This window comes from Anolis carolinensis, chromosome 1 (assembly GCF_035594765.1).
Source record: "Anolis carolinensis isolate JA03-04 chromosome 1, rAnoCar3.1.pri, whole genome shotgun sequence".
Taxonomy (NCBI): Eukaryota; Metazoa; Chordata; class Lepidosauria; order Squamata; family Dactyloidae; genus Anolis; species Anolis carolinensis.
The window spans coordinates 61,539,305-61,567,292 of NC_085841.1; the positions used below are offsets into that span (position 1 = coordinate 61,539,305).

Genomic DNA, 27,988 nt, shown 5'->3' on the forward strand with positions numbered 1-27,988 from the left:
TTCTCTTAAATACTTCTTTATCAAGCCCCAGTCCGTTTGCCTTTTTGGTATGCCATTATAATGGCATACCAAAAAACAATAATGGCGTGCAATATGGAATTCAACTGGAATGTAGCAGCTTGAATAATGACTATAGGACTTGGCACAATGTATATTTTTAATCTGTTTTACTGCATTTATGTTTTAAATTGTTTTTAAATGGATGTGTTTATTATCGTATGTGCATTTGTGGCATTGAATTTTGCCATGGTCTGTAAGCTGCTTTGAGTCCCTCTTGGGGTGAGGAGGGCAGGTTATAAATATAGCAAATAAATAAAATTGCTTGTGAATTACGTACTATATTTTCCGTCACCTCTGCTTCTGCCATTTTTAACAGGGACTTCACCAGGAAAAAATCAAACTGGCAGAGAGGTTGCGAATAGCTGCATATATATTACCTTGCTCATACACATGAAGAAGGGGGTGGGATAGGAAGAGGACACACACACACACTTGATTGTTCACTCAGTCACACACTGGAGGAAAGAAGGGGATGGGACAGGAGGGAGGGTGCTCATACTTTGCTCACTTCTGTGGGCAAGATCAAATGGAAGGAAAGAGGGTGCTCACACTTTCGCCCATTCAAATGGGAAGGATGAAGCAAGTAGACAGGACAAGAGGAGAGTGCTTGTGTTTGCTCACATATATGGGCAAGAGTGGGGAAGGGGATGGGATAGGTGTCCTCTTTCTCCCTCCATCCCATCCCTCCCTCCTGCTTGCAAAAGCAAGCAAATGAGGGAATGCGTGCACAGGCTGAGCCCAGCTCACCCTGCCATCACAGGGACCTTTTCATGTGTGTGTGTGTGTGTTTTTTTTTTCCGTGTCAGGAGCAACTTGAGTTGCTTCTGGAGTGAGAGAATTGGCCGTCTGCAAGGACGTTGCCCAGGGGACGCCCGGATGTTTTTTGATGTTTTTACCATCCTTGTGGGAGGCTTCTCTCATGTCCCCGCATGGAGCTAGAGCTGATAGAGGGAGCTCATCCGCACTCTGCCCAGGTGGGATTCGAACCTGGCAGCTTTCAGGTCAGCAACCCAACCTTCAAGTCACTTAGTCCACTACGCCATCTGGGGGCTCCTTCATGTGTGTTAAATACAGGGGTCTAGAGATATTTACTGACTTTCCACTTCTGCAATGGTTTTGCACCCTGATCACCACAAAAGTGGTGGGTTGACTGTACAAAGACAGCTCCTGAAACACTTGCATATTGTCTGCAAGTCCACAGATATGTAAACCCCACTTGCCTAGTTTCCAACAGACCTCATAACCTCTGAGGATGCCTGCCATAGATGTGGGCAAAACGTCAGAAGAGAATGCTTTTGGAACATGGCCATGCAGCCTGGAAAACGCACAGCAACCCAAGCTTTTATTGCTGCCGCCACCACTGCCATCACTTTTCTAGCATTCACTATAGCTGTGGCTTATCCTTCTATTGCTTTCCAGTTGATTATTATACTTGTTATCTATTTACCCTCCCTACAAAATCTTTTGTCATCAGTTAGTGAAGAGTTTCATGAAGAAAGACCAATGGTTTTGCATCAAAAGGTCATCAGCAGTACTAGTTCTGCTGATCTATTTAGAAGAGTGAAGCATCCTAGAGCACAGCAGTTCATGGAAAGCGATTTGCTTCCCTTCAATACTTCTAGATTGCTATGAATACGTGCAGTTGAACAACGCAGGAATAAAGGACAAGTAGTCACACTTTATTTAAGTCTGAAATGCTGATTGCTAATATACAGCACAACATGGTGTTCAGTTTGTCTTTTAGTTCTGTGCTTTTAATATCCATTCTCCTTGCAATTTAACATGTTTTTAAAAAACACACGCACATGTAACAATGCTCTGCAATTATGCAAGTTGTACCTGTTCACAGGCGTCACGCTTCGATATATCTTGTCTGAAAAACAAAATCCTATATGATACAGTACACAGTGAAGGCTACAGCAATCAAGCTACTAGGGAGTAGCATAATGAAGATGAGGAAGCTGCACCTATTTAAAAAGAAGAATCTTAACATTGCAACCATACTACTTACCTTCCCACATTCATTTGGTCAGGATTTAAGTCTGCGTTTTCATTGCCACAGTTTGAATTAATTCATTTCTACAGAGATGAATCTGTGGATAAAGTCTTTTAGATTTTAAATCTCTTAGACAGTTACATTCTGATCATCTAGAACATATATACAGTATATAAATATATTCATATATTTATGTACACAAATGAAGGTTAAACATTGTAAACAGAACCAACATAAGCAGTACAAAAATACCCACTTTGATGAGAACATGCAAATACACTATAACCCAAGTCAAATTTGTGAAGCATCTCTGAGTTGTTTTCTTAAAATATAAATTTCAGCTCACATAAATTTTAAAGCACATTTGTCAAGAAAGTCAAATTTCCTAATAAAGGTATAAAATCTATTAACAAACACTAGTTATTGACTAAATTAATATACAGAGTTTTAGATGATACAGTTTCAAGTATTTTTGTCTTCTCATAGAAATCTAGATATTTTAGTATTTGGCTCAATTACTACTTCTTTTAACAGATAGGACCATAATTCTGAAACCACTTGACAACAAATGGTTTGTGAATCAATGCCTATGGGTAACATTGGAGCCAAAAGGTTGTGGGTAAATGCTTAGGAAGATGGCTTTCCCCTATGTTGTGCCTGCAGTGTTGTATATGCTGGTGTTTATGGGTCCCTGATCCTATATATCAATTGAAATCAGTTGTAAAACACCCTTTTATTGTTTTTTAAGGCTGGAAGGAAAGCACCCAGCTATAGAATTCTTGCTCAGTAATGCCTACTAAATAGGAATATATTTAATGAGTGACATCACAAATACAATCACAGTGCATTTGGCACTGAGCAAATGGGTCTTCACAATACATTCCATCACATCTTACAATACCTGTTTGTCATTATCCTTACTAAGCCAGAAACTGAAGGGGGCGGCTGAGCTCCAGAATCACAATTAAAAAAGCTACCCAGAACTGAAACAATGCACTTGGTCAGGATTTTAGCTTCTATATGGTACAGGAATAGGCACAACCAACAGCACACTCTCTTATACTTGAGTGAACTCACAGATGGAGAGCTGTCAAGAGTCTATTCCTGCTTTTCTTGTGCAGCTGTTGTCTCAACAAGCCACCCTCCCATCTCAACACTGCATGGAAACATGATTTTTTAAAGAAGACTCCACTTTCCTTTTATGTACCCAAACCAGATGTAACACTTGCCATTCTCATTTGTCAACTAGAAACATATGCTTTGGAGGGAGATGATGAACCAACGACTGAGCTCCCCAGCCTGGTGTCCATGGGGAGCAATGTGTCTGCTGACAGTCCCCGTTGTGCTTGCAAAATTCACCAGCCCTTCCTTATTTATTTTTTTTAAAGAAAATATTTTTGTTTACCAGAGTGCTGAAAAACATGCCACTCATAACCACCCAGCATCTTTATACTGTTTGCCATGATATTTATTGAAATGATGAAGGGGAATGAATATGGAGGAAAACTGCGGATATATATTTTGCTTTTTTTTTTTACACTAGCTTGTTAAGAGACAGAATACTGCCTGCTTGAGGGGATGGCTACCTGGCTACCTGGGGAAAGTTGGAGAAAACTACAGAGAAATGGAAGTGAAGAGAAGCTAGACAATACAGCTACACAGATGGGATTGGATGGTTGAGTATGATAGGGAAGGGAGTGTGACAGAAAAATCCAAATGTAGAGTCCTTGCAGGCAATTACATGTGTAAGGAAATAAAGAATGGGTTTAGAGGAGAAAGATCTATCATGACGCAGGTGTGACTCTGAAAGAGAAAGGTACACACTTTACCAAATGAGGGTCTTGGTATTTGAGCTAGATACGCATGCCCCATTTCTGCCCCTGATCACTTTATCTTGACAAAGAGTATCCGAAGTACAATATAATATCCACAATACTTCACAATGTTGAGAATCCCAGTTGAATAGAGCTGGAACTTGTGTATTTGTAATGAGAGTTGAAAGGATTTTGTGGTGTTCGCACTTCAGAGAGCAATAAAGAGAGTTAGGGGGAAATCCTGAAAAAAGAGGAAGACACCTGTAGGTTCAAACAAGTGGTTTTGGGTTTGGAACTCCCACCCCACCTTTGCAAATTCTTGAGTGACTTACTGGCCTTTTAGGTTCATAAGCAATCCTTGCCAAGAAATTGGTGCTTAGGTCATCATAGCACCCAAACATTTCTGCGACTACGTGATGACACCCGTGACATCGTCTAAGAAGTCCAAAAGTATCCATCTCAAACAGAGAACCCCTGAATTAGAGAACTGGTAGTTGTCCTTTAGTCTTACCAAGTTATTTTCCATGTCATATGATGAATCCAGGAGTCCCCATCTGCACCATGTTCCTAGAATCTAGAGCTGGCTAAAGAAAACTGTTTGTCCCACATACCTTAAAACATTCCAGAAAAATGAATTATTGATAATATAGCATAGCTTTCCTGCCACTATAGTTTCATTAATGTTGCTAGTTCTAACTGCAAGAATGTTAAGTGCACTGTAGATATTAGAACAGATGTCCATGTTTAATTTATACAGCCATCACAATTAACTGCAGGTTGAGGAGTCACAAAAGGTTCATTGACTTTCTGATCTTCCTTCATGGAAGCTGCCTGGTCTGAAATGGAAGAGAAGGAAAGCTGATCATGTTCTACTATATGTACTTGGTCCTCTTCCTTGTCTTTCTTCACATAAAACATCTTCCTAAACTTTTTGAGTTCACGAAGTTCACAGAAAGTCTCAAGAACCACCAGCATTGCAATGAGGCCCAGCAACAGATAACCTAAGAAGGAATAAAAATAGGCTTGAAATATTAGTGAGTAAAATCTGTGTGGCAGCACTCTTAACTGGAAATGGGTTAAATGCTTTGAGTTAATGGCTAATTATACTGTACAGAAATCCACCTTTGAGCTATATGTATAAAAGATAGATGTGTGTTTACGCAAATTGAAGTACTGTATAATCTTTAAATTATTATACAATTACTATGTGTAATACAAGGTTTTGGTTTAAAATTTCTTCCATTTCTTCTTCTCCAAAGATGTTAAAAACTTAGTGATGTATTCAAAGTCAACTAGCATGTTTCATACCTAATCAGGGATTTGAAACAGGTAATTTTTAAAATGATTGCTTCTACACTAGATAGATTTACAAGATACATGCAACTGACTATCATGTTTCCTACATATGAAACTGCAATTGCTCACTTTGATATGTTTGTAGGGCTTGTTGAAAAGCCTTCCTGGTAAAGGAATGCAAATTACATAATAGGCAAAACTGAGTGCAAAGATGAATTTGACTGGAGGAATGGTGAAAGATAAAATCTATCCTTTCTCCCAACAGTCTCTTTGACCTTATAGGCATATGCTCGGAGTCCTCTGTGGAAAATCAACTCATGAGGAATAATCTGAATGGAAACCAAAGAGAAGCTAGGGAAACAAAAGAGTATCCTTCTCCCACTTTTCTTCTATTCAACATTGTAAACTTTTAAAGTTTGTTGCTGTTGTGTGCCTCCAAGGTGTTTATGACCTATGGCAACCCTAAGGTGAAAGTTTTTCTTGGCAAGATTTGTTCAGGGGTTGTTTTTGCCTTTCTCTGAGGTTAGAGGATGTGTTTTGTCCAAGGTCACTCAGTGGGTTTTCCTGGCTGAGCAGGAATTCAAACTCTGGTCTTCATAGTCCAATGTTCAATGCACTAAAGCAGGGGTCCCCAAACTAAGGCCCGGGGGCCGGATGCGGCCCTCCAAGGTCATTTACCTGGCCCCTGCCCTCATTTATAATATAATATTTTTATATCAGTTTTAATAATATAATATATTGTATATACATATGATATTGATAATAATATTATTTCATACAATATAATACTAATAATAATACCATATAATAATATTAATTGTATATTACATATAATATTACAGTATAGTGGTATAGTTCAATATAGTAATATATAATGCTAATATTGTGCTATGCTAATAATATATTATATTGTATGTACATACAGCTGCTCTGAGTCCCCTTTGGGATGAGACGGGCAGGATATACATGTAGTAAATAAATGCAGTAAATGAATAAATAAATAATGTTAGACTTAGGCTCGCCCAGAGTCTGAAATGACTTGAAGACACACAACAACAACAACAACAATCCTAATTAACCTGACTATCTCATTGGCCAGAAGCAGGCCCACACTTCCTATTGAAATCCTGATAGGTTTATGTTGGTTAAAATTATTTTCATTTTTAAATATTGTATTGGTCTTTCATTGTTATTGTTGTTGTTTTGCACTACAAATAAGATATGTGCACTGTGCATAGGAATTTGTTCGTTTTTTTTTTTCAAATGATAATTCGGCCCCTCCACAGTCTGAAGGATTGTGGACCGGCCCTCTGCTTTAAAAGTTTGAGGACCCCTGCACTAAAGCATGCTTGCTCTCTAAGTTACTTTTCATTTAAAAGAAAAACTCTGCTTGGGGTTTGCTTCTGCATAGATACTTAATGTTTATATTATCTATTAGGCTGATGCCAGCAGAGGGAGCAAGCTACTATTGAAAATAAGCCAGAAGGAGTTTGAAGATGCTGGTAAGAAGGACCAGAAATTTCATGATCCTGGTGGTGGATCTGTTTTAACCATGACCAAAGAGAACAAAAAGAAGAATAAAGAAGGTTCCTAACGCCAATACAATGCAAATCACAAAGATGCCCAATGGCCAGTTGAGCCAACACAGGTCAACCTGAAGAATCCAAATCTTGCTCAATCTAGTGGTTCAGAAAATAACTTCTATCCTCTCCCTTCCCCAGATTTATGCAAGCACTGTGGCTGTATCCCTTGGTTTGAGGAGCTTTAGATTAATGTAAACCAGTTTCCTCCTTCCTTGTACCTTCTTTTTTGCTCTTCTGTTAGCATTTCTTAGAAGCACAGTAGCTCTGCCAGCAGACTGCTTTGTCGGCAGACCTCTGACGTGAGCTGGCAGAAGCAGGTGCTGCCAGAAAAGCATTTCTATCAGTAGCAGAAATTTGCATCTCATTTTAACCCCAATAGTTTTGGTACATTTTTGACTTAGGACTGCACTGCCTGAGACAGTGAGGCAGAAGAAGGATAGTTGTGCATGTGGCGTTTTCAACCAATTGATGAACCACAACATTGTCAGAGCAGCTTTGCAGGATCAGATGAATGGCCCATCTAGTCTGAAATTCTGCATTTTACAATGTAAAACTAAATGCCTGCAGGAAACCTGGATTTAAAGCTGTTAAGATTCTAGCACCTGACATTCAGAAATACAGTCTCTCCATATTTCAACATCCTATTTAAATAAACAGTAAGTAACTGTCGATATAGTAGCTTCTTTAGATTTGTTTAACCTTGTCAAAACTCCCATAAAAACTTAATTCTGTTATTCCATTTAGTGGCACTAGGTTCTCCACTTAAAATCCCATATCATTGGTCAGCCTGAAAGAATGAAAAAATTGCCTGAATTCTATTGGGAATCCCAATTATAAACTCATGAAATCAAGATTTACCTAACTGTTAGCTTAACATTAAACAGGTCTCATGTAGCTGGGGTTGTCAATGAGACTCAGGATCTGGCTATCCACCTTCTCCAAAACAAACCTAGCTTGGAACTGTCCTCTTCTGTGTGCCATCAGTCAGAGCAATATGCTCTGTGAGGGCATGGGAGAAAACTTTCTCTATGGTGGAAGCCTAATTAGCACCAGTTTTTGTTGTTGTAAGCACCAGGTAAAAACATAGTTATTTATACAAGTTTTTGAGACTCAACAGATTTTACCAAATTTCTCCTGAGTACACAACTTCATTTTCAACGTTTAATCTGTCTCTTAATTTGTTAATATGTAGTTTAATAGGTTTTATATTTTCAAAGCTATTGTAATTATTGATATTATTTTTATTATTTTGAATTTATTTGATCATTTTTATTGTATGTCAGTCTAAGATATTCAGCTAAAAGGTGGATAGAAATATTTGCCTAAATAAATAAATAAATAAATAATATTATCTGAGACCAAGTAACCTGGTGTTTACTCTGAATTCTTCAGTATATGGGCCTTAAATGACTTACTTGAATATTGTTGGACTGCATATCCCATCATTCCTCAGCAATGGCTATGCTGGCTAAGACTGATGAGAATCACAGTTGAGCAAAATCTAACAAGTCACAAGATACAAGCTAATAGCCACTACAAATAACACTAAATGACCTGGTCATGCTGGATTTATTATTATTGAATTGGTGACAGAAAATCTATAGAAGGGGAAAATTACTTTAAAGCTGTGATCTGGAATAGGCTAGTACTTGATACTGACTCCACCAGAATGAAAAAAAAATTGTAACTTCACACATAAATAGAATTTCGGAATTATACATGAAATAACGTATTAATTCCATGCTTTTTCTAAAAAGCACACACACAAGAGGAATTTGGCAACCATTTCCAAAATGTAAACAAAATGCAGCTTTGATGTTATTTTAATTTTTTTTGGTACTGATAACTTTGATACTTACATGTTATTCCTATTTTATACAGCTCTCTGAACTTTTGATTATAACCTTCTCCTGGAACGTAGTCGCCAAGGCCAATGGTGCTCAGAGAAATGAAGCAAAAGTAAAAAGATTCCAGGAAGTTCCAGTCGTCTTCAAGGCCAGAAAATATTGCAGCTGGGATTAAGAAGAAGCAGGAGACAGTAAGAAAGCCCAGGATCACTGCATGGATGATGGCAACTATCTGCTTCGAGAAACCCCAGCGAATATGGAAGTACAGCACAGGCCGCCTGGTGACATAGACTATAATGCGCTGCACCACTGCTGTCAGGAAGAGCAACGTGAAGGGGATGCCGATGACAGAATAGATGATGCAGAAGGCCTTCCCCCCATCAGACAAAGGCACCGTGTGACCATAACCTATGAAATAAACAAGAAATTAAAAAGGAGTGAGACTTGGAGGGAAGGAATAGGTTTCTAAGAGAAATTTTTTTGTCTATTTTAAGACAAGAGCCCAGTCCAACATGGCTGACTGTATGAATTTATAGTCAAGTTTGAACTGCTTTTAACACTATTAATGCCATTTTATGCCATGACCTGTATTTTTTTAAAGAAATATTCATGTGTGTCAGAGAATAATATGAAAAATATAGGAGAACCTTTTCTTAATATTCGATTCAACATTTTTCTGTTGCTAGGAGATGTGGGCAATTTTTCACTTTAAACCATATATAGATAATCCCAAATATGAATTGGATTTGAGTTTCTTAACCATTTCTGCAAGCAATACATTTTGTCCTTTCTTGCTCTTAATAGCATCTTCCAAGTGAGGGCAGCCAACTGTAATTTCTACTTCCACTATCTTTCTTTAGTTTTCTCCTAAGATTTTTTCTTTCATATTGTAAAGTTCTGACTATTAAGCACCAGCATCAAATGATTGCTCCTGTATTTGGAGTGTCCAATCACGATTCCAAAGGATAACCTATTTCTAAAGCCCAGACTATTTGAGGCATTTGATTGTGAGTCCTATAGGCATATACGCAATCACTCAAGCGCCTACAAGTTGACATAGTACATTTGGAAGGACACGTTCTATTCATTTGTTTTCCCTAAAAACTCAGAAGAATAGCATAAGTAACTGCACAACAAGTCATGTTCTATTTAAGTACTTTCTTTTTGTGTTTTGAATTAAGGCTGTAAAACCTTTTTACAATGTTTAGTGATATCTGGCTCCCAAGTTCATAATTAACTGCAGTTTAACTTTGATGAAATCTCAAGGACTTATTTCCCCCTTCATTTAATTGCTGTTGGGAAACTGGTATAAAACAGGTATATTCTTGCGCTCTGATATCACCAAGCCCTAGGTAGCAGAAGAAAGAAATCCAAGGTGCTAAAGTGGAAATTTACTAGTCTTAAAGTGCATCTACACTGTAGAATTAACACAGTTTGACACAACTCCCAACTGCCATGACTCAATGCTATAGAATTATGGCAGTTGTAGTTTTCCATGGCTTTGAGTCTTCTCTGGCAAAGACCTCACCAAACTACAACTCAGCATTGAGTCTTGGCAGTTCAAGTGGTGTCAACATGTATTAATTCTACAATTTAGCTCAGGCATGGGCAAACTTCAGCCCTCAAGGTGTTTTGGACTCCAACTCCCACCATCTCTAACAGCCGAAGTTGAAGTCCAAAACACTTGGAGGGCCAAAGTTTGCCCATGACTGGTTTATCTTCACTGTTACTTAAATTTCAAATCAGGTCCATCTTTTTGAAACACCCTATATAATGTGAATATCTGTTTAACAATCCCACCTGAACACATGCACTTTTAATGCCATTACAGGCCCCTGGGCAAAGCAGTGCACTAAGCCTGCATAGGAATAAAAAATCCAAATTATTGACAAAATAAACGTACATCGCCTGACCTTCAACAACCTTGGAACACAGACAGCAGAGGCTCTCCTCCAATAATGGAAATGGACACTGTCAACAGTTAATTGCTTTCTGTGTCTCTTACAATATTCTGCCTCCATAATATTGCAAGCAATAAAAACGGTAAAATTTCTCTCACAAATACAGACAACTTGCTGCAAGTTGTCATTTTCCTTTTTCTACTGAGTTAGTGAGAGATTTGAATGTTGACGTGGGTGATTTCAAGCCAAATCTACATTTATTCTTCAGGTGTCATAAAACCATGCATTCAGGTCTTTGAGTGTTAATATTAAAGGATTTAACTATTTTTTAAAAAAAAATTACAGAGAAATCAATAGACAACTTCAGAATATGTTTTGTGTTTAGTGATATCTGGCTTCTAAGTTCATAATGAACAGCAGTTTAACTTTGAATTTATCTGTAATTGCAGTTAGTAAAGCAGACTACTGAATTAATGTGAACCTTATATTCCCATTAATTCCATAGATATAATTAGATATAATTGTAAAATTAGGACTAACAATTGGGAGGAGGCCAAATAATTTATACCTAGACACATATTTAATTTTATAACAGTTATTTGTATATGTTATTGCAAATGTGCCTGATGAAGGATTATTATGGATTTGAAATAAGGTAGAGTAATACATATTTTAATGCTACTTATTATTAGTGCCAGGCATCCAGTATTTCAGTTACAGATTCATAACCTATAGTTACATACACATAACTGTTCCATATTCAATAAGACTATGTGGTCTTAAATCATACTGCACCAGCCACCTTAAGTGTAAGATTCTGGAGGTTCTTAGAATTGGAATCAAGCTCTCAACAACAGTTCGCTCAAGGCAACTGATTTATTCTGTCTTTCCACAATTACTGAATAACTGCTCTAAAGGATTCCCCACTTAAAACACCCTGTAAAGAACAGTCCAATTCCCATCTGCCTTCTAATGACCAAACACTGTGTCCACAGTCTGGTAACTGCAATTCCTAATTCCCTTCCCCCTACCTCACTTCTTTATGGCAGAGAACCGAAGCAGCCAGTCCCCAGCTGTTATGGTGATCCTGACATCAAGAGCCATGGGCTGGACTGAGTGCAGGAGGTTGCTCAGCTTCTGATCAGGACATAAGACGGGTAACATTTCCACTTTGCCACCAGTAAGCAAGGTTGCAACAATCAAGAGGCATAACCCCTCTTACAAATCTTTGTTGCAACCTTAATGGTGAGGAGGAGAAGGTTTAAGCATCCTTTTTGCAACTTCATTGGAAGCTGAATGACCCTGCTTTGCCTAATCCAGCTTTGGCTCTTAAAGAGGGCTGAGATGACTGGGCCAGGAAAGGTGATCACCTACAACCTGTGGGTCCCCAGATATTTTGGCCTTTAACTCCCAGAAATCCTAACAGCTGGTAAACTGGCTGGGATTTCTGGGAGTTCTAGGCCAAAACACCTGGGAACCCACATGTTGAGAACCACTGACCTACAATGACTTAGGCACACATAACTAAATAGTGGATGCAGAATATTTACAGCAAAAGCAACACAAATTGTTTTTTTTCCTCTCAGTGAATTTTCTTCTAACCCAGATTTATTGATGTGTTTCAAGGCTGGAATCACTGGATTGTTATGAGTTTTCCGGGCTATATGGCCATATTCCATAAGCATTCTCTCTTGATGTTTTGCCCACATCTATGGCAGGCATCCTCAGAGGTTGTGAGGCAGCCTTTAATTTACAGAAATTAAATTGTACAAAAATTATCCAGCACTTTATGTACATGCCAGTAAAGTTTCACCTTTCTTCAAATTTAGGAGCTCAGTTTTATAAGTTGTCCAATGAAAATGAATGTATAGCTATGCAGTTTTGGTTTTCTGAGCACATAATGAAAGCATCTTCAATACAGGGCTTTATTTTTAAGTCAGGCTTAATTCTCTCAGGAATTAACTCTTATTCATTTCAATATATATTTTCCAAAAACAGGAAAGCAGAAAGGGGGTTCAGAATCCAGTAAAAAGATGTTAAAATGTATTAATCTGGTTTCTGAATATCAGAATTGAAAATAATACAAGTGCACTATGGTAAATCAAAATAAATTCTTCGAAAACATAACATGCTTTTCAACAAGGTTGACTTGGCTTTCCAACATTGAAAATCATATACAGGGAAAAGAAATATGCTCCTGCACAACAAAATTTAATAACCTGGATAGAAGAAGCCAGATTTGACTTCTGAAGTTCCCTTTGAGTATTTCAGAGAGACAGCTTCAAATGGCTACATTTATTGGTTTACCTATTTGGTAGACAACAAATAATCAAGAACTGCTGTTTGGGTAAGGCTCTCACTAATGAGCTAGGGATATTGCCTGGCACTGCTGAATCAATAACAAGCAGATACTATATCCATATTTACAAGGAGTATAAAAGTATTCTGAAGTAAGCAAGATCAGGGGTACTTGTGAAGACTTGTATGTAACGTTGACTCCTGTTTATCCTGTCTTATAGGGTGCATTTCAATTCATACAAGCTAATGATGAAGTAGTTTAATTGGGCAAAGGGACTAATGCATGCCTCGCCTCAACAAGGCAGAGTCCTGTATAAAAGAGATTGTGATAAGGCCATCACTGGAAAAAAAACCCCCACTTTCTGAATTTGGCTATACTGAATAATGACTAGCCAGTTCCTGATACACTTTTCTTGGACAAGGTTCTATAGCACATGGTGGCATGCCAGCTCAAGGGACTTCTACATGACATAGATTACTTAGGTCTATTTGAGTCTTGCTTCAGGTATACCCATGCGAAGGGAACAACTTTGTTCCCCTTGGTGGATCACCAACACCAGGATCTAGATTAGCGGTTCTCCTGTGGGTTCCCAGGTGCTTTGGCCTACACTTCCCAGAAATCCAAGCCAGTTTACCAGCTGTTAGGATTTCTGGGAGTTAAAGGCCAAAACATCTGGGGAGCCACAGTTTGAGAACCACTGTTGTGGTGTGTACCCACCAAACTAACGCCGCAAGGCAATGAGACATGCAACAAGGCCTTTACAGGGGATCTTTATTTTCAGGCAAGCTTGATATAGAAAAAAAACAAAACAAAACAACATAGCCAGGTTATAAAATCAACATAGATTGTAAGATGAATTGTTTATTCTAGTTTGTAATCCATAGTATCTGCCTGGGCTTGGAGCAATACTACACTATTACTATTCTAAAAATAAACAGACAAATACACACTTAGAAAAGAAAACTCTGCAGATGATTCTAGAAAACATTCCTGCACTTTGACCAACCACTGCAAGGCCCCAATTTTGATTTTACTTCTGACAGTTTACTAAAATAGCATGGATGTTCTAGTATGAAGTTGTTAATTAGCAGTAATTATCTTGTCTAGTGCAGAATATAAAAGAATATGAAAAGTCAAGTATCTCTTTGAGGCAGAAAGATGAGTTTAATGTTATGCTTTTTCATCCTCCGCTGCAGCTTTCACAAATATGCATCCATTTTTAATGCTCATCCTAATTAATCCAAGCTCTTGAAAAACACTGTTTATTCCTAACCATCTGTGCTGATTGTTGGCTGTGGAGATAGCGACTGCTGAGTGCAGCACCTGGGCAGGATGGTGATTCAGCCAAGGAATCACAAATGTCAGGTGCAATTAAACCAGAACAGGCTTATGACACTGGTTTTATGGCATCTGTTACCAACCCACACTTGGTCAACAGCTTGACAGTCGTACATTGCCATCTACTGATATATTTAATCAACCAAGAATCTTAAAAAACCAGAAGACACTGTGTAGCCTCGTTGGTAGAAAACCTGAAATATATTAGTGCATAAATGTACATAGATTGTTGGGAAGAAGAGAACAGAGTTTAGAACCACTACTCCATCCTCCAAAAAACAACGACACTTAACTCGTTGTTGTAGTTTTTCAAGAGCATCAAGCTACACCCTACTCATGACTAACAAGTACTAAATGTATTTGTGACAAGCTCTTCTTTGAGCTTCAACATTTTTGAAATAAGGAGAAAATGTTCATCGTGTGCACAACAGCAGCAACAATTTAACATGTAATTAAAGGCAATGAATAATGACACTAGCTGATATTCTGAATTATGGTCAATGGTACGTAACTTCACCCATCTGCAACTAAGTAGCACAGCCCCAACAAAACGGTGTTAATTGTGAAGATGTGTAACAGGGCACTAGCCAGAGAGTCCAGGAGTACAAAAGACAGTGATATGGCTCAGGGTGCAATGTGCACCTGCCATTTCTGTAGGTACTTTTTGGTACAATTATGTGTTAATATAATGGAAACCCTTTGGTGAATAGGATGTTGCTCAAATGCTCAGTTCTCTTTCCCGTACATGTATAGCCGCTTACGTTGATGCAAGTCCTCAACAAAATGTCAGCCAGTACTTTTAACATATTGTTTCCATATCAAGCTTGCCTGAAAATAAAGATCCCCAGTAAAGGCCTTGTTGCATGTCTCATTGCCTTGTGGCGTTAGTTTGGTGAGTACACATCACAAGACTCCCTCTCTTCCTTGACTGCAAACTCTCTCCATTCCCTTTAAGTTTCCAACTGACAGCTAAGACTGTGTTGTTTCGAATGATCTTCAAATCTTAAAACCAGGGCTTACTGCTCTGGCTATTAAACTATCCATGGTTTTAAAAGTACAGCATTTTGAAGTAATCTTTGCTTTGTTATTAAATGTTTCATTTGTATGATAACAAGTTATACAACCAATCCTGTATAACATCAACAAAATTCCTGCCTATGGTGTTCTTATAAAAACAAAATTTTTATTTCTGAGCATTATACAAAGTTTCTGTGATTCCAAAATTATTTTCATTGTCTGTTCCTCTAGTCTAGTGGTTCCCAACCTTCAGTCCTCTGAGTGTTTTGGACTTTAGTTCCTAGAATTCCTGACAGTTGGTTAAGCTGGCAAGGGTTTTTGGGAGCTGACATCCCAAATACCTAGCTAGAGAACCAGATTGGGACCACTGCTAGTTAGTCCTAGATAACATTTTACAGTAATTATGATGCTTCCTTGACCTCAGTCAAAGGATACTTCTGCACCCTTATTCCACTCTCAAGTCCCTTTTAAGTGTATTACATGGTGGATAAGTCAAGGCAGTCAAGATTTCAGCATTCCCCACTATTGGCCAGGCTGATGGTCCAATAAACATGTAGATTCCTGTAGGATGCCTATCCATGGAATATTTTATTGGAAGTATTTCAGCTCCTCTTAACTTCCTCTCTGTTTCAAGATTTCTTTTCTCACCATTATGCAGTATTAATGCTTTTTACACTTTGCTCATGCCAAAATTTGTATAGAAATCAGTCATTGGCTAAAAATAATGTTACTAGCTGCCACCAGTAGTTGAATTCAGACTACAGCCCTTGTTAAGCTGCTAACATGGGCCTAAATCCAACTGATGATCCAAGCTAGAGCAGATTCTTGTAACTGTTGAAACTGGGTTGGTATGGACTAGAGCTGAAGATACATTAAAAACAACAAATTGATAAATCATCACTTATATTGATTTGAAAGATCTGTTACAGAAGCTCCACTGCTGCCAGTCTGTTTCCAGACACAATTCAAAGTGCTCCGGTTTAGGCCATTCAGCTGAGCATATCTTCTTGTATGAACCTGCCCGGGCCCTGAGGTCTTCAGGAGAGGCCCTTCTCTCAGTCCCACCTCCATCTCAAGCTCGATTGGTGGGAACGAGAGAACGGACTGCTCTATGACTCTGGAACTCCCTGCCGAGGGAAGCCAGAATGGACCCCTCCTTGCTGTCCTTCTGACGGCAGGCTAAAATCTTTTTATTCAAACAGGCATTAAAAAAAAAGATTTTTAAGATTATGTCAGGGGTTGCTGTGGTTTTTAGTTTTGAATATGTTTTAAATAGATTTTAACTGTGAATTTTAAAATGCTGTTTATATCTATTTCTGTTTTAATGTTTCCATATTCACATATTTTAAATTGTATGCTAATGCTTTTATGATAAGCTGCTTTGAGTTTCCTTCAGGAGAGATAAAGCGGGATATAAATAATAATAGTAATAATAATAATATAATTGGGACAAGCATTTGGGAGGAGAACCATGTTTTGTTAGATTTCAAATCCCAGAAGTCCTAGACAGCATAGGTAAAGGTGAGGGATACTGAAAACTGAGGTCCAACAAGATCTGGAGGGCCACATGCTTATGACTCCTGATTTAGATTAGAGGTTTTTAAATGTAAATGAAATAGCATAGTTCTGTTGGCACAACAAGCAACCTAGATATTCTTTACTTTTACTATGATATCATGGCAGTTCAATCCATAAACCTTTCTCTATATATTTCAATTAACTTATTGGTGGCAGTTTTAGGGCAAAAAAATTAAAGTTTAGAGATATGGCCCAAGAATATTGTAATGTAAATTTTTCTCCTTTTATTATTAGGTGCTAATAACCAGCATCTCTTAGGGTTTAGACTCAAATCTTCCTCTGAATACCTGGCTTTACAAAGGAGCTTATGTATGCATAATATGTTGTGGATGTGCAATAGTTCCATAATATACATTACTAGTGAGTTGTATTGGCAAAACATACCATATTTCATTGCATAATAGTCACCACCACATATAAGTCACTACCTCATTTTGATGTACAGTACTTATATTTTGGCCCTCTGTATGTTGGGTTCTGCATCAACCAACCACAGCTTGAAAAAATTAGAAAAAACCTCCAGCACTAATTTGAGATGTTTACCATTTCACATTATGGATCCCATCTTACTATGTCATTGTATATCATGGGATTTGAGCATCTACTGATTTTGATATCCATGGGGTGGCAAAGGTGGGAAGGTTATGAACCAAACCCCAGTGGATAATGAGAGCCCACTGTAGTTCATGTACAACTACAAAATAAGGGGGGAAATAATGAAATGACTAAAATGTTATGTCAATGTAAACAGTAATAACTAAATTAAACTTCTTTGTACAACACAGCATGAAAATTATGACTATTTAGTTTACATTAATACTAGTACAACTGGGACCTCTAAACTACTCACTTAAAGAAATAGCAGATTGTTAATTTGCATGTAATTATCACATATTGTGTTGTACACAGCAATTAACTCCTTTATATGCCATATAATTAAATACTTTTTATAATTAGTTGTTGGATATTACAAATATGAATTCTAAGAATTGAAGGAGTTTGCTATTTCTTTTTCAACATCCATGATGTTTTGTTCCACAAGATCCACATATTACAATGATCCAGCTTGAAATAGAATTACATTTTCACTAATATGAAGTATACATGTTATTTCTCATCTTTAGTCTGTTTTGAACAGTCATTGCAAACTCAAAAACAGCAAATTAAAATTATCCAGATTAGTCTAGTTTTCATTCTAATCATGCAAATTAAGCAGTGTTGCATTTATCCCATACGATTTGTTACACTTACAATTGTTCTCAAATTACCCAGTACAGAGGCCCTTTGGGTCCATTGGTTTTTAGATCTGTGATTTCAACCAATCACTGATTGCCACGTGCCAGATTTTTAAAATGCAGCAACGCGAATGTAGACACACTGAAATGTGCAGGTTCACATTGCCACTATTTAATAATATGGGGCATGATCATCCATGTTTTTTGTATCCATGCAGAATCCTATAATTGAATCTTGTACAGCAGGACCACTGTACAGAGTAATGTTATATTGTATAGAATGACTGCGATTTGAGTCACAGGATGTAGAGAAAAATAGGGAGGAACAGCAGTAACTGAAATGGAGAAAGGTGGGGTCAGATTTCATCCCAGATTAATTACTTTATTATAAGTTGGAAATTGTCTTTCACCTTTTGAACTTTTCTTTCAAACTCACTTGATAAGCATTTCATCAGTGGTAGAACACCTATGATCCCTCCCAATTATTGTTTGCCAATGGCAATTTAGACTATGGTAAATATTTTGGGTTTTTTTTACATTTCCATTCCCTCCCATCTCACTAATTGCATCCTCCTACACCAAGCATGTGGACAAATATCTTCCAACTTAGGAAACTCTCTGTGCATCTAAGGAAATGGGCTACAGTCTGCAAAAGCTTACGCTAAATAAAACTTGTTAGTCTTCAAGAGCAGATATTATTTTGTGTGTTGTAGGAGTTGATACCAGATCCTACTGTTTTATCTGCAAGTGCATCTCTCTTGGAAGCTTTAAAAGGTATTGCTTGATAGAAGAGAAAATGTGGCATAGTGGTGGCTTGCTTCTTGCATTCTCTATCTTTTGCTTCACCTCACACCCTTATAGCATGCAACCTTGTGTTGTGTCCCTCACTTCCTTTTTGTATGCCACTGCTAGCTTCCCCATCTCTCCTATTTGCTCCCTCACCTCAGTCTTCCACATTGTGTCCCTTGCTTCCTTCTTGCATACCATTTAACCCACCACTTGCTTTTGCTTCCCTCATGCCAGAAGATACTGACCAAGAGTGCCTTCATGTTCTGGCACATACTTTGTCTTCTACAAGGGGCAAAAACTTGCTTTTTTGAAAAAGGAAGAGAGTTCAGAAGCCAAATGATGTTCTAAACAAACATTGAGAGAATGCCGTGTCACACCAAGAATCAGGAAAAATGTGACTATCCAGACAATATGGCAACTGTATACTAGTATCGTTCCTTTCCATCGCCATTTTCATGCCAAAGGTACCTTTCTAAGGGAGAGAACTATTGATATTGGTTTGAGAGATCGGATGGAGACAGTGACAAAGGCAAGAATAGTGCACTTCCCTTTCTTGTGTGTTCTATATATATGTATCACTATGACCTGACTAGATCTACACTCTTTGTAATGAAACTAGCCAGTAAGATTGTTAAAACTAAAACACAGATTAAGCATTTTGCCTTCACTCCACCCATTTGTCAATAAATTCTATAACCCATTACAAACTAATGCTGATGTTAGGTATATCAGGCCACTTAAATATCTTATGGCATTGTTGGACCCATGCACACTTGCTGTTTCAGGGGAGGAGACTCCCACTGATGCCACATATACACCAAATTCCTAATCCATCCATCTCTAATTTACAATAACTCCATGCTGTATGAATTCAGTTTCAGTTTATGAAATCTCATTCATTCTATTACCAAGTCTAGGCATACCTATTTGTTTTGTCTAGGGCAACATGAGGCAACTCCACATGATGATGTCATGCTCTTTACTTTATCTATTAAAAGAAAGTACAACTAAACTCCTATTATGTGTTGTTTTTTTTAAAAAAAATAAAACAGTTCTATCACAACATAAAGCTAGAACATTTGGAGCAGAATTAAGATAAGATGAAAAGGCTTGGCTAAGTACAAAGGTCTTTGTCTGCTGATGGAAAAAGAACAATGAGGTTATTTGCTCGTGGTTACACTTGGTCATTTGGATTTGGCATTGATTGTGTGTGGCCCCATTTGGACATGACCCAACCTAATCCAATCAGTCCTTGAATCCAAAACATTTTTTTTTTGCATTTTCAAACCTCCACGCCTCTCATTAACTTATATTGGGAAATTAAAGCAGGCATTGCGTTCTTCCCATATAGATGCATGACAATTTGAGATATGATAATAATAATAAACATTCACACTTGTGTCAAGCAGACAAGAGGCTTTTTTTTCTCCCACCCTAGACATTCCACAGATATATCAACCCCACTTGCCTAGTTTCCAACAGACCTCACAACCTCTGAGGATACCCGCTATAGATATGGGCAAAACGTCAGGAGAGAATGCTTCTGGAAAAATGGCCATTCAGCCTGGAAAACTCACAGCAATCCTGTGATTCCAGCTGGGAAAGCCTTTTGACAACACATAATAATTCATTTCTTACCTGCTTCTCCTGGTGGCTCGAGATGGATCACAGCACAGTTAAAATATACAAACATTGCAAACATTTTATAAACTTGCATATTAAAATGTAGTTCAATAAAAGATACATATTAAAATGTATTTATATAAAATGATATCATCTTTACAAAGGATTAATCCTGCCAAATTGGTGTGATGATTTGGGCAAATTACAGTTGCAGTTAACTTAATATATTTAAAATGTGTTAATGTGCATGTGATTATTTTCTATAATGATAGTATCTATGAATTTTTACTTCTGTTTAAAAAACTTCAAATGAAGTGCAGCCTATCACACCGTCAAGAAGATTTTACTGTCAGGGAATTCTTCCTAATTATCAGTCTTCTTTCTTGTTATTTGAATTCATTGAGGTGCTGTTGTCCATCTTTCTTGGATATTTGAAGATGGCTATCTTCTCAGCTATCAATCTTCTCTTTCCTAGGCTGTCTAAACTTCTTTTTGAAGGAAATAAAACTCCATTTTACCCAACTGACTGAACATTCATGTTTTTAAATGCCACTGGAATATAATGGAATATATAATGTACTTTCCAAGAATGATGGATTTTCTACAACAACACAAAGGCTTAGCAAATATAATTCAAATGTCAACATTCCCACCTGGGCCTTTTGTGATTACTGACTCAGCCTTTTAAAAGCATCTCATGTTCATGAAAAGAAAGCATGTTAAAATGCTTCAATGAATCATTTCCCAGGACGTTTAATTAGAGTTCTCATTCCAGCCATGCCAAACTCCCCCCCAATATTTCTTTTAAAGTGTACTTGTCATCAATCCTGATGTGAAAAATGAATTTTGAATCTAATGACACTGTTCTGCATATTTTCAGTCTTATGATAATAATTTTAATTTGAGCATTTTGCTTTATTAGTTTGACCTCTAACAACGCATAGTAATCAGGCAAACAATAGAAATGTTTTTCTGCCAAAAAGGGTTATTAAACTATTAATGCATAATAGCCAAAAACCGCTAAATAAAACAGCATGTAAGGCAAAGGTATAATCTTTTCCTACACTTGCCTTTAGAAAACTGCTTGAATTTGTCTTGCTACAGTGATTTGAATGGCCCTGATGCTTTGTTTGTTGCTGTTTACAAAAGAGTACATTTTTGTTGCTGTTTACAAGAGTGTATTATTTGAGAACACAGAAATGTTGGACCACTCTAATAACCACCATGTCAGACTAAAGAGACAAGCAGGTAGACAATTTCAACAGAAAGGAGGAAAACATGAAAATGAACAAAATCTGGCTACCAGTATTTTAAAAACTCTAAAATCATGACAGTCAATAAAGAGCGACAGTCAAAAAACAGAGGAATTCCAGACATGAAAAAACCAGGGCCAGCTAAAACTTCCCAACAAAGGATTCCTCCAGGCAGGAATCAGCCAGGCTTTAAAGCTGCAAGGCTTTTCAATACTAATCAAACATAAAAGAGTTCTTTCTCCCACCCTGGACATTCCACAGATATATACACCTCACTTGCCTATTTTCCAACAGACCTCACATCCTCTGAGAATGCATGCCATAGATGTGGGCGAAATGCCAGGAGAATGCTTCAGGAACATGGCCATACAGCCCGGAAAACTCACAGCAACCCAGTACATTTCATTTGAATGCTAAGGACTGGGTTGTTGTGTGTTTTCTGGGCTGTATGGCCATGTTCCTGAAGCATTCTCTCCTGATGTTTCACCCACATCTATGGCAGGCAGCCTCAGAGGTTGTGAGGTGTATATATACTAAGGACTTCCTGACATGAGAAGGTCTGTTGACTGGGGATTGAAAAGATGCTTCCCAGCACCAGAGCAATCATGGTAACAATTTCTGTTCAAGAGCAGGCCTACTGAGCTGCGTGTAGGGCAAAGGTCTTTTGTTTTACTATGTAATACTATACTACACTACACTACATTACAGTGATCCCTGAATGGAAAATTGTACTTTCTTAACTCGGCTCTTAGTACATTGCCTTTGGGACTGTTTACAGTACAGCATATTTTAAAGTAAAGTATTTTAGCATCATCATTATCATTAATCATCAATTACCAATCCGTATCATCATCTGCATTAATAGCCAGTTGAGGAGAACAGGTGCCCATCCATTTTGAAAAGAAACTGGGCCATTCAAAATTAAAATGATGGATTCTAAATCCTTGGACAAATCACTATTTGTGTGCATGTGAACACACTGTAAATGAAAAGGTATTTCAATATGCCAAATTACTAAGGAAACACGTGAGAGCATCCCAGGATATAACAGTATGTTGAGGTGTCAGCCAAAGATGGGGGAGGAGAAAGTACAGTTGAAACCTACAGAAAATTGTAATAAACCTGGGGAATGTAATTAGTATTAGATGACTCCTTCTTTTCCCCAATGTCATTCAGAGCAATTATTTTCCTCTTCCAATTCCCATACTCTCTTCCCTATCAGTTTCTTTCTGATGCTTCTGAGAAGAGGTTTAGGGATAGAAATGACAAAGTATGAGGCTTTGGGGCTAGAGAGACAGAAAAGAGAGACACTTTTCCTTCTCTCCCCTTCTTAAGGTAAAAGTAAAGGTTTCCCCTGACATTAAGTCCAGTCATGTCTGACTCTGGGGGTTGGTGCTCATCTCCATTTCTAAGTCGAAGAGCCGGCGTTGTCCGTAGACACTTCCAAGGTCATGTGGCTGGCATGATTGCATGGAGTGCCGTTACCTTCCCGCTGGAGCGGTACCTATTGATCTACTCACATTTGCATGTTTTCGAACTGCTAGGCTGACAGAAGCTGGAGGTAACAGCGGCCGCTCATGCCGCTCCCGGGGTTTGAACCTGGACCTTTCGGTCTGCAAGTTCAGAAGCTCAGTGCTTTAACACATTTCGCCATCAGGGCTCCCTCCCCTTCTTAAATTCCTTCTTAAGTCTATTAAAGCTACAACAGCCCTTTTCTGGGTGGACTGGAAACTCAAACACAGCCCTCTTTCTTATATGGAGCACACAGCAGTGTTTGATCCATATGTGAGATGTCGTGAAGATCAGTTGTAGAATGGGGAATGCCTCTTTCTGCATGATTTTCATCCTTAACATCCTTCAGACAATATAATATTTGGGGATGGGGGTACAAACAACACAAGAAATGAAGCCAAGTCCTAGTGAAGCTGGACTTGCAATGTGACAATAAGTCTTTCACATAGAAATATACTGATCAAATGGAGAAAGTGCCAAACAATAAGCATTGCAGTAGGACAGTGGTTCTCAAACTGGGGTCCCCAGATGTTTTTGGCCTTCAACTCCCAGAAATCCTAACAGCTGGTAAACTGGCTGAGATTTCTGGGAGTTGTAGGCCAAAAACACCTGGGGACCCCAGGTTGAGAACCACTGCTGTAGAAAATAGTTCTGTATCACCATCCAAAAGTGAAACCTTGTATCAATGGTAATTTCCAGCTGCCACAAATTAGCACTGAGAAGAAACTGCAACAATATACTTTCATAAAGGAGGCTAGTGTTTTCATTTGATTCGTGGAACTACTAAATTATGAAAAGGCAATATTCTAGTCAAGAAAAGTATCAGTATTAAGAGCAAGGGAAAGTATAGGTGCAGGATGGAGTGATCTAAACTTTTCTGGACCATGTAGGATTTCCGAGAAAATCACGCAATAATGTTTATTTAAAGCACTAAGAGTCACAGCATAGTACAAAATAGCTACAGAAACACAAGCTGCCTAAACTGGAAGCATACAATTAATTAGTTATGGGTGTACTTTTCCCCTTCAGACAGACATCATGAGCAATCGGTTTTTCCACTGCAGCTTGCAATACGATACCCATGTCCTCATCAGGTCACCTTAGCTGGAGAGCAAGGAAACACAGCAGCACGTTTGCATCTTCTCTCATTGGTCTTTGAGGTTCTCTCAGCCTTTGGAGGAGACTCACAAAACTTGTGGTCTCCCTCTGCGGAAACTGTGGCTTCTGAATTTTCCGGTTCTGCCAGTTAAGCAAACCGATAACATTTAAACTAAACAGGCTCTGTCCGTTGCTCTGTTGTCATTTACTACTATGTCTCCATGTAGGGCAAATGGAAGGCAAAGCAGTTAATTTATAGGCTAAAAACTGATTCCATATTGAGACCTTCCAATATATAAATGGAAGCCAGTGGTAGCAGAACCAAGTGAAAAACGTTTATGTTCCTATATCAATGCCTTTTTGAAAACAGCTCTGCAACTCTAAGATACATACTAATTTGAACCAATTAAATATGTCCCCCCTAGGATTTACTTCTTAATTTGATACAGTGTTGTCATCCCACCATTAGTAGAACAAAAGCTTCAGGCTGCAATACTGGGAACACATATCTCGCAGTCCCTTCAAATATAGCAATCCCGCTGCCTTTCTATGTAAATATGCACAACACTGCACTGTACATTTCAAGATAGGCCATGATAAAACTATTTATTTAGGTGCTCACTCTTGCCATGAGTGGCAGGAGTGATTCAGAAGTGAGTGGCAAAGACCCTTGAATGTTACACGGGACATCACACACAGCAGAAATCAAGGACAGTCATCCCTCCATATTTGTACATTTAAACTGTCCTTACTGATACCAACTATGAACTTGCACACACTACCAACATTGCGCAGAGACCAACTTTTCAGCTGGGTCTACAGCAGGCATGGGCAAACTTCAGCCCTCCAGGTGTTGTCGACTTCAAGTCCCAAAAATTGCAGTTTGCAGTCAGCTTACTGGCTGTTAGGAATTGTGGGAATTGAAGTCCAAAACACCTGGAGGGCCCAAGTGTGCCCAGGCCTGATCTACAGCTTAAGCAAAGGTCTACTTGATCAGATCATTGGACAAAATCCAATGTAAACTCAGATCTGAATCCAACCTAGTTTTGTGTAGTGTGTTTCCTCATACCTGCACTTCATCATCAATAATTCCATAGTATAGAGGGCCCCTCTGTTTCAGTGAAAACACAGAGTCACTGTGTGTTAAGTCTTTAAACTGCTAGGGACAGAACGGTCTGCTCTTTAAGCCAAAGGTGGCGGGGGGGGGGGGGGGGAGCCCAGCAAGGCTTTGGAAGGCAAGTCCTTGGCAGGACTCTTTCTTGAGTGTAGCTTTATGCCTTAGATTTATTTATTTGTTACCTTTCTATACTGCTTTTCTCACCCCTTGGGGGACTCAAAGCAGTTTATATCAGAGTAGACGGCAATATTCAAGGCCTCACAAGACCTCACAAAATTCAAGACCTTGTGCCCCATTTTGCCTTTCCTGAGCCTTCAGGCTTGAATCCATTGGAAGAAGGGATGAAGGGGGTAACACCAGCAATTGGGGCACTGCGAGTCGGCTTGGAACAAGGTTGGAGATTCAGGGACCTAGCCTGGCTTGAACCCCCCCCCCCCCTCCAGGCCTCTCCCCTGAGAATCTCTTTGGCTTCTACCCTGGAAGAAACTATTTCCCCTTGGGAGACCCCTTCAGCTTTAAACCTGGAAAAAAACCATTCCCCTGTGAGGTGGGGCCACTGGGGTTCTACTCTAGATGGAACAATATTGTTAAAGGCTTTCATGGCTGGAATCACTGGGTTGCTATGAGTTTTCCAGGTTGTATGTTCCAAAAGCATTCTTTCCTGGCATTTTACCTACATCTATGGCAGGCATCCTCGGGGGTTGTGAGGTCTGTTGGAAACTAAACAATAGAGGTTTATATATCTGTGGAATGTTCAGGGTGGGAGAAAGAACTCTTGTCTGTTTAAGGCAGGTGTAAATGTTGCAATTGGCCAGCTTGATTAGCATTACATAGTCTGGCAGCTTCAAAGCCTGGCTGTTTCCTGCCTGGGGGAATCCTTTGTTGGGCCCTGATTTATTCTTGTCTGGAATTCCTCTGGTTTTTGTTGTTGTTGTTGTTGTTGCTCTTTATTTATTGTCCTGATTTTAGAGTTTTTTAATACTAGGTGCCAGATTTTGTTCATTTTCAAGGTTTCCTCCTTCCTGTTGGAATTGTCCATCTGCTTGTGGATTTCAATAGCTTCTCTGTGTAGTCTGACATGGTGGTTGTTCAACAGAAATTTCAACAGACACCATAGAATCATAGAGTTCGAAGAGACTTCGTGGACCATCCAGTCCAACCCCATTCTGCCAAGGAACAGGAAATTGCATTCAAAGCACCCACGACAGATGGACATCCAGCCTCTGCTTAAAAGCCTCCAAAGAAGAAGTCTCCACCACATTCCATGGCAGAGAGTTCCACTGCTGAACAGCTCTCACCGTGAGGAAGTTCTTCCTAATGTTCAGGTGGAATCTCCTTTCCTGTCGTTTGAAACCACTGTTCTGCGTCTTAGGACTTCATCACACTAGAGCAAGCATGGGCAAAGTTTGGTCCTTCAGGTGTTTTGGACTTCAACTCCCACAATTCCTGGCCTCAGGCCCCTTCCTTTCCCCCCTCAGCCGCTTAAGCGGCTGAGGGGAGGGGAGGAAGGGGCCTGAGGCCAGGAATTGTGGGAGTTGAAGTCCAAAACACCCGGAGGGCCAAACTTTGACCGTGCCTGCATTAGGGCATGAATCCACTTCAAATTCTGGGGCTTGTAGTTTGGTGAGGCCCGGGACCTGTCTGGCTGAGCTGTTTAAAGGTCCCTCCCTAAAGCGGATTGAAAGTGGGTCCAAACTCTAGTATGATGAGGACCCTAGCCTCCAGGGCAGCAGAAAACAAGCTTGCTCCCTCCTCTCTATGATTTTCCCTCACATATTGACACATGGCCTTCATCATGCCTCCTCTTCTGCAGGCTAAGTTTGATCTGCTCTTCCAGCCGCTCCTCCTAGGGCTTGTTCTCCAGACCCTTGACCATTTGAGTCGCCCTCCTCGGGACCATTCCCCCAGGGCTGCTACTCTGGAAGAAACCAGGGCCTGGGGAAGAAACCCCCCGAGGCGTGGCCGGCCTTACCGGTGGTGGAGAGGACGGTGCTGGCGAAGAAGAGGGCGGAGGTGAAGTCCCAGTTCCAGTTGCCGGAGGCGTTGCTGAGGACGGAGACGCCGTAGTTGCTGGCCTCGAGGACGCGGGCCAGGAAGCCCTCCAGCTGCTGCTCGGAGAGGCAGGCGTGCTCCTCCACGAAGCGCCGCTTCAGCTTGCGCAGCTCCTGCCGGAGGAGGTCCTCGTAGGGCAGCTCCACGGAGGAGAAGACCACGGCGCCGAAGACCAGGTAGAGCAGGTAGCCCAGCACCAGGAGCGCGAAGCACCAGGCCGAGCGCCGCCGCTCCACCAGCCGCACGCACGAGCTGCCCGCCAGCGACTGCAGCATCCTCGCCCGCCAAGGCCCGGGACAAGGCCAGGGGCCCCGCGGACCCGCGCCCCCCGCCACCGCGGACCCCCACCTGCGCCTCCCCACCAAGCCGCCTCCTCTCCCTCCTTCCCGCCTTCGTTCCCCTCAGCGCCGGCGTGTCATCTTCTGCTTGCTTGCCTGCTTCCTCCTTGGGGCCAGTTTCGCTCTGAGGCGCCCAGAAGAGGAGGAGGAGGAGGAGGAGGAAGGGGGGGGGGTCACGTGGCTGGCGTCCCGGCTCAGGTAAGCGGCGGCGGGCCTGGCGTCAGAGGCATCGGCTGGCGAAC

At 39.7% G+C, this 27,988-nt stretch overlaps 1 protein-coding gene across 1 annotated transcript; it reads right to left on the reverse strand.

Annotated features, from left to right (window-relative positions):
• Positions 1-1,718: 1,718 nt before the first annotated feature.
• Positions 1,719-27,988, reverse strand: kcnk1 (potassium two pore domain channel subfamily K member 1). The gene is made up of 3 exons (XM_003215858.4): positions 27,329-27,988; positions 8,609-9,004; positions 1,719-4,871 (listed from the first exon to the last, which is right to left on the reverse strand). The coding sequence occupies exons 1-3, from the start codon at positions 27,681-27,683 to the stop codon at positions 4,615-4,617; spliced, it is 1,008 nt and encodes a 335-aa protein (XP_003215906.1). The 5' UTR covers positions 27,684-27,988; the 3' UTR covers positions 1,719-4,614.

Bases quoted from the DNA above. Each gene is read 5' to 3' on its own strand.
- kcnk1 (XM_003215858.4), bottom strand. From the start codon at position 27,683: ATGCTGCAGTCGCTGGCGGGCAGCTCGTGCGTGCGGCTGGTGGAGCGG. The intron at 9,005-27,328 runs GTAAGGCCGGCC...TTTATTTCATAG, and splicing joins CACCGTCCTCTCCACCACCG to GTTATGGTCACACGGTGCCT. The intron at 4,872-8,608 runs GTAAGTATCAAA...ATTCCTTCTTAG, and splicing joins GTATAAAATAGGAATAACAT to GTTATCTGTTGCTGGGCCTC.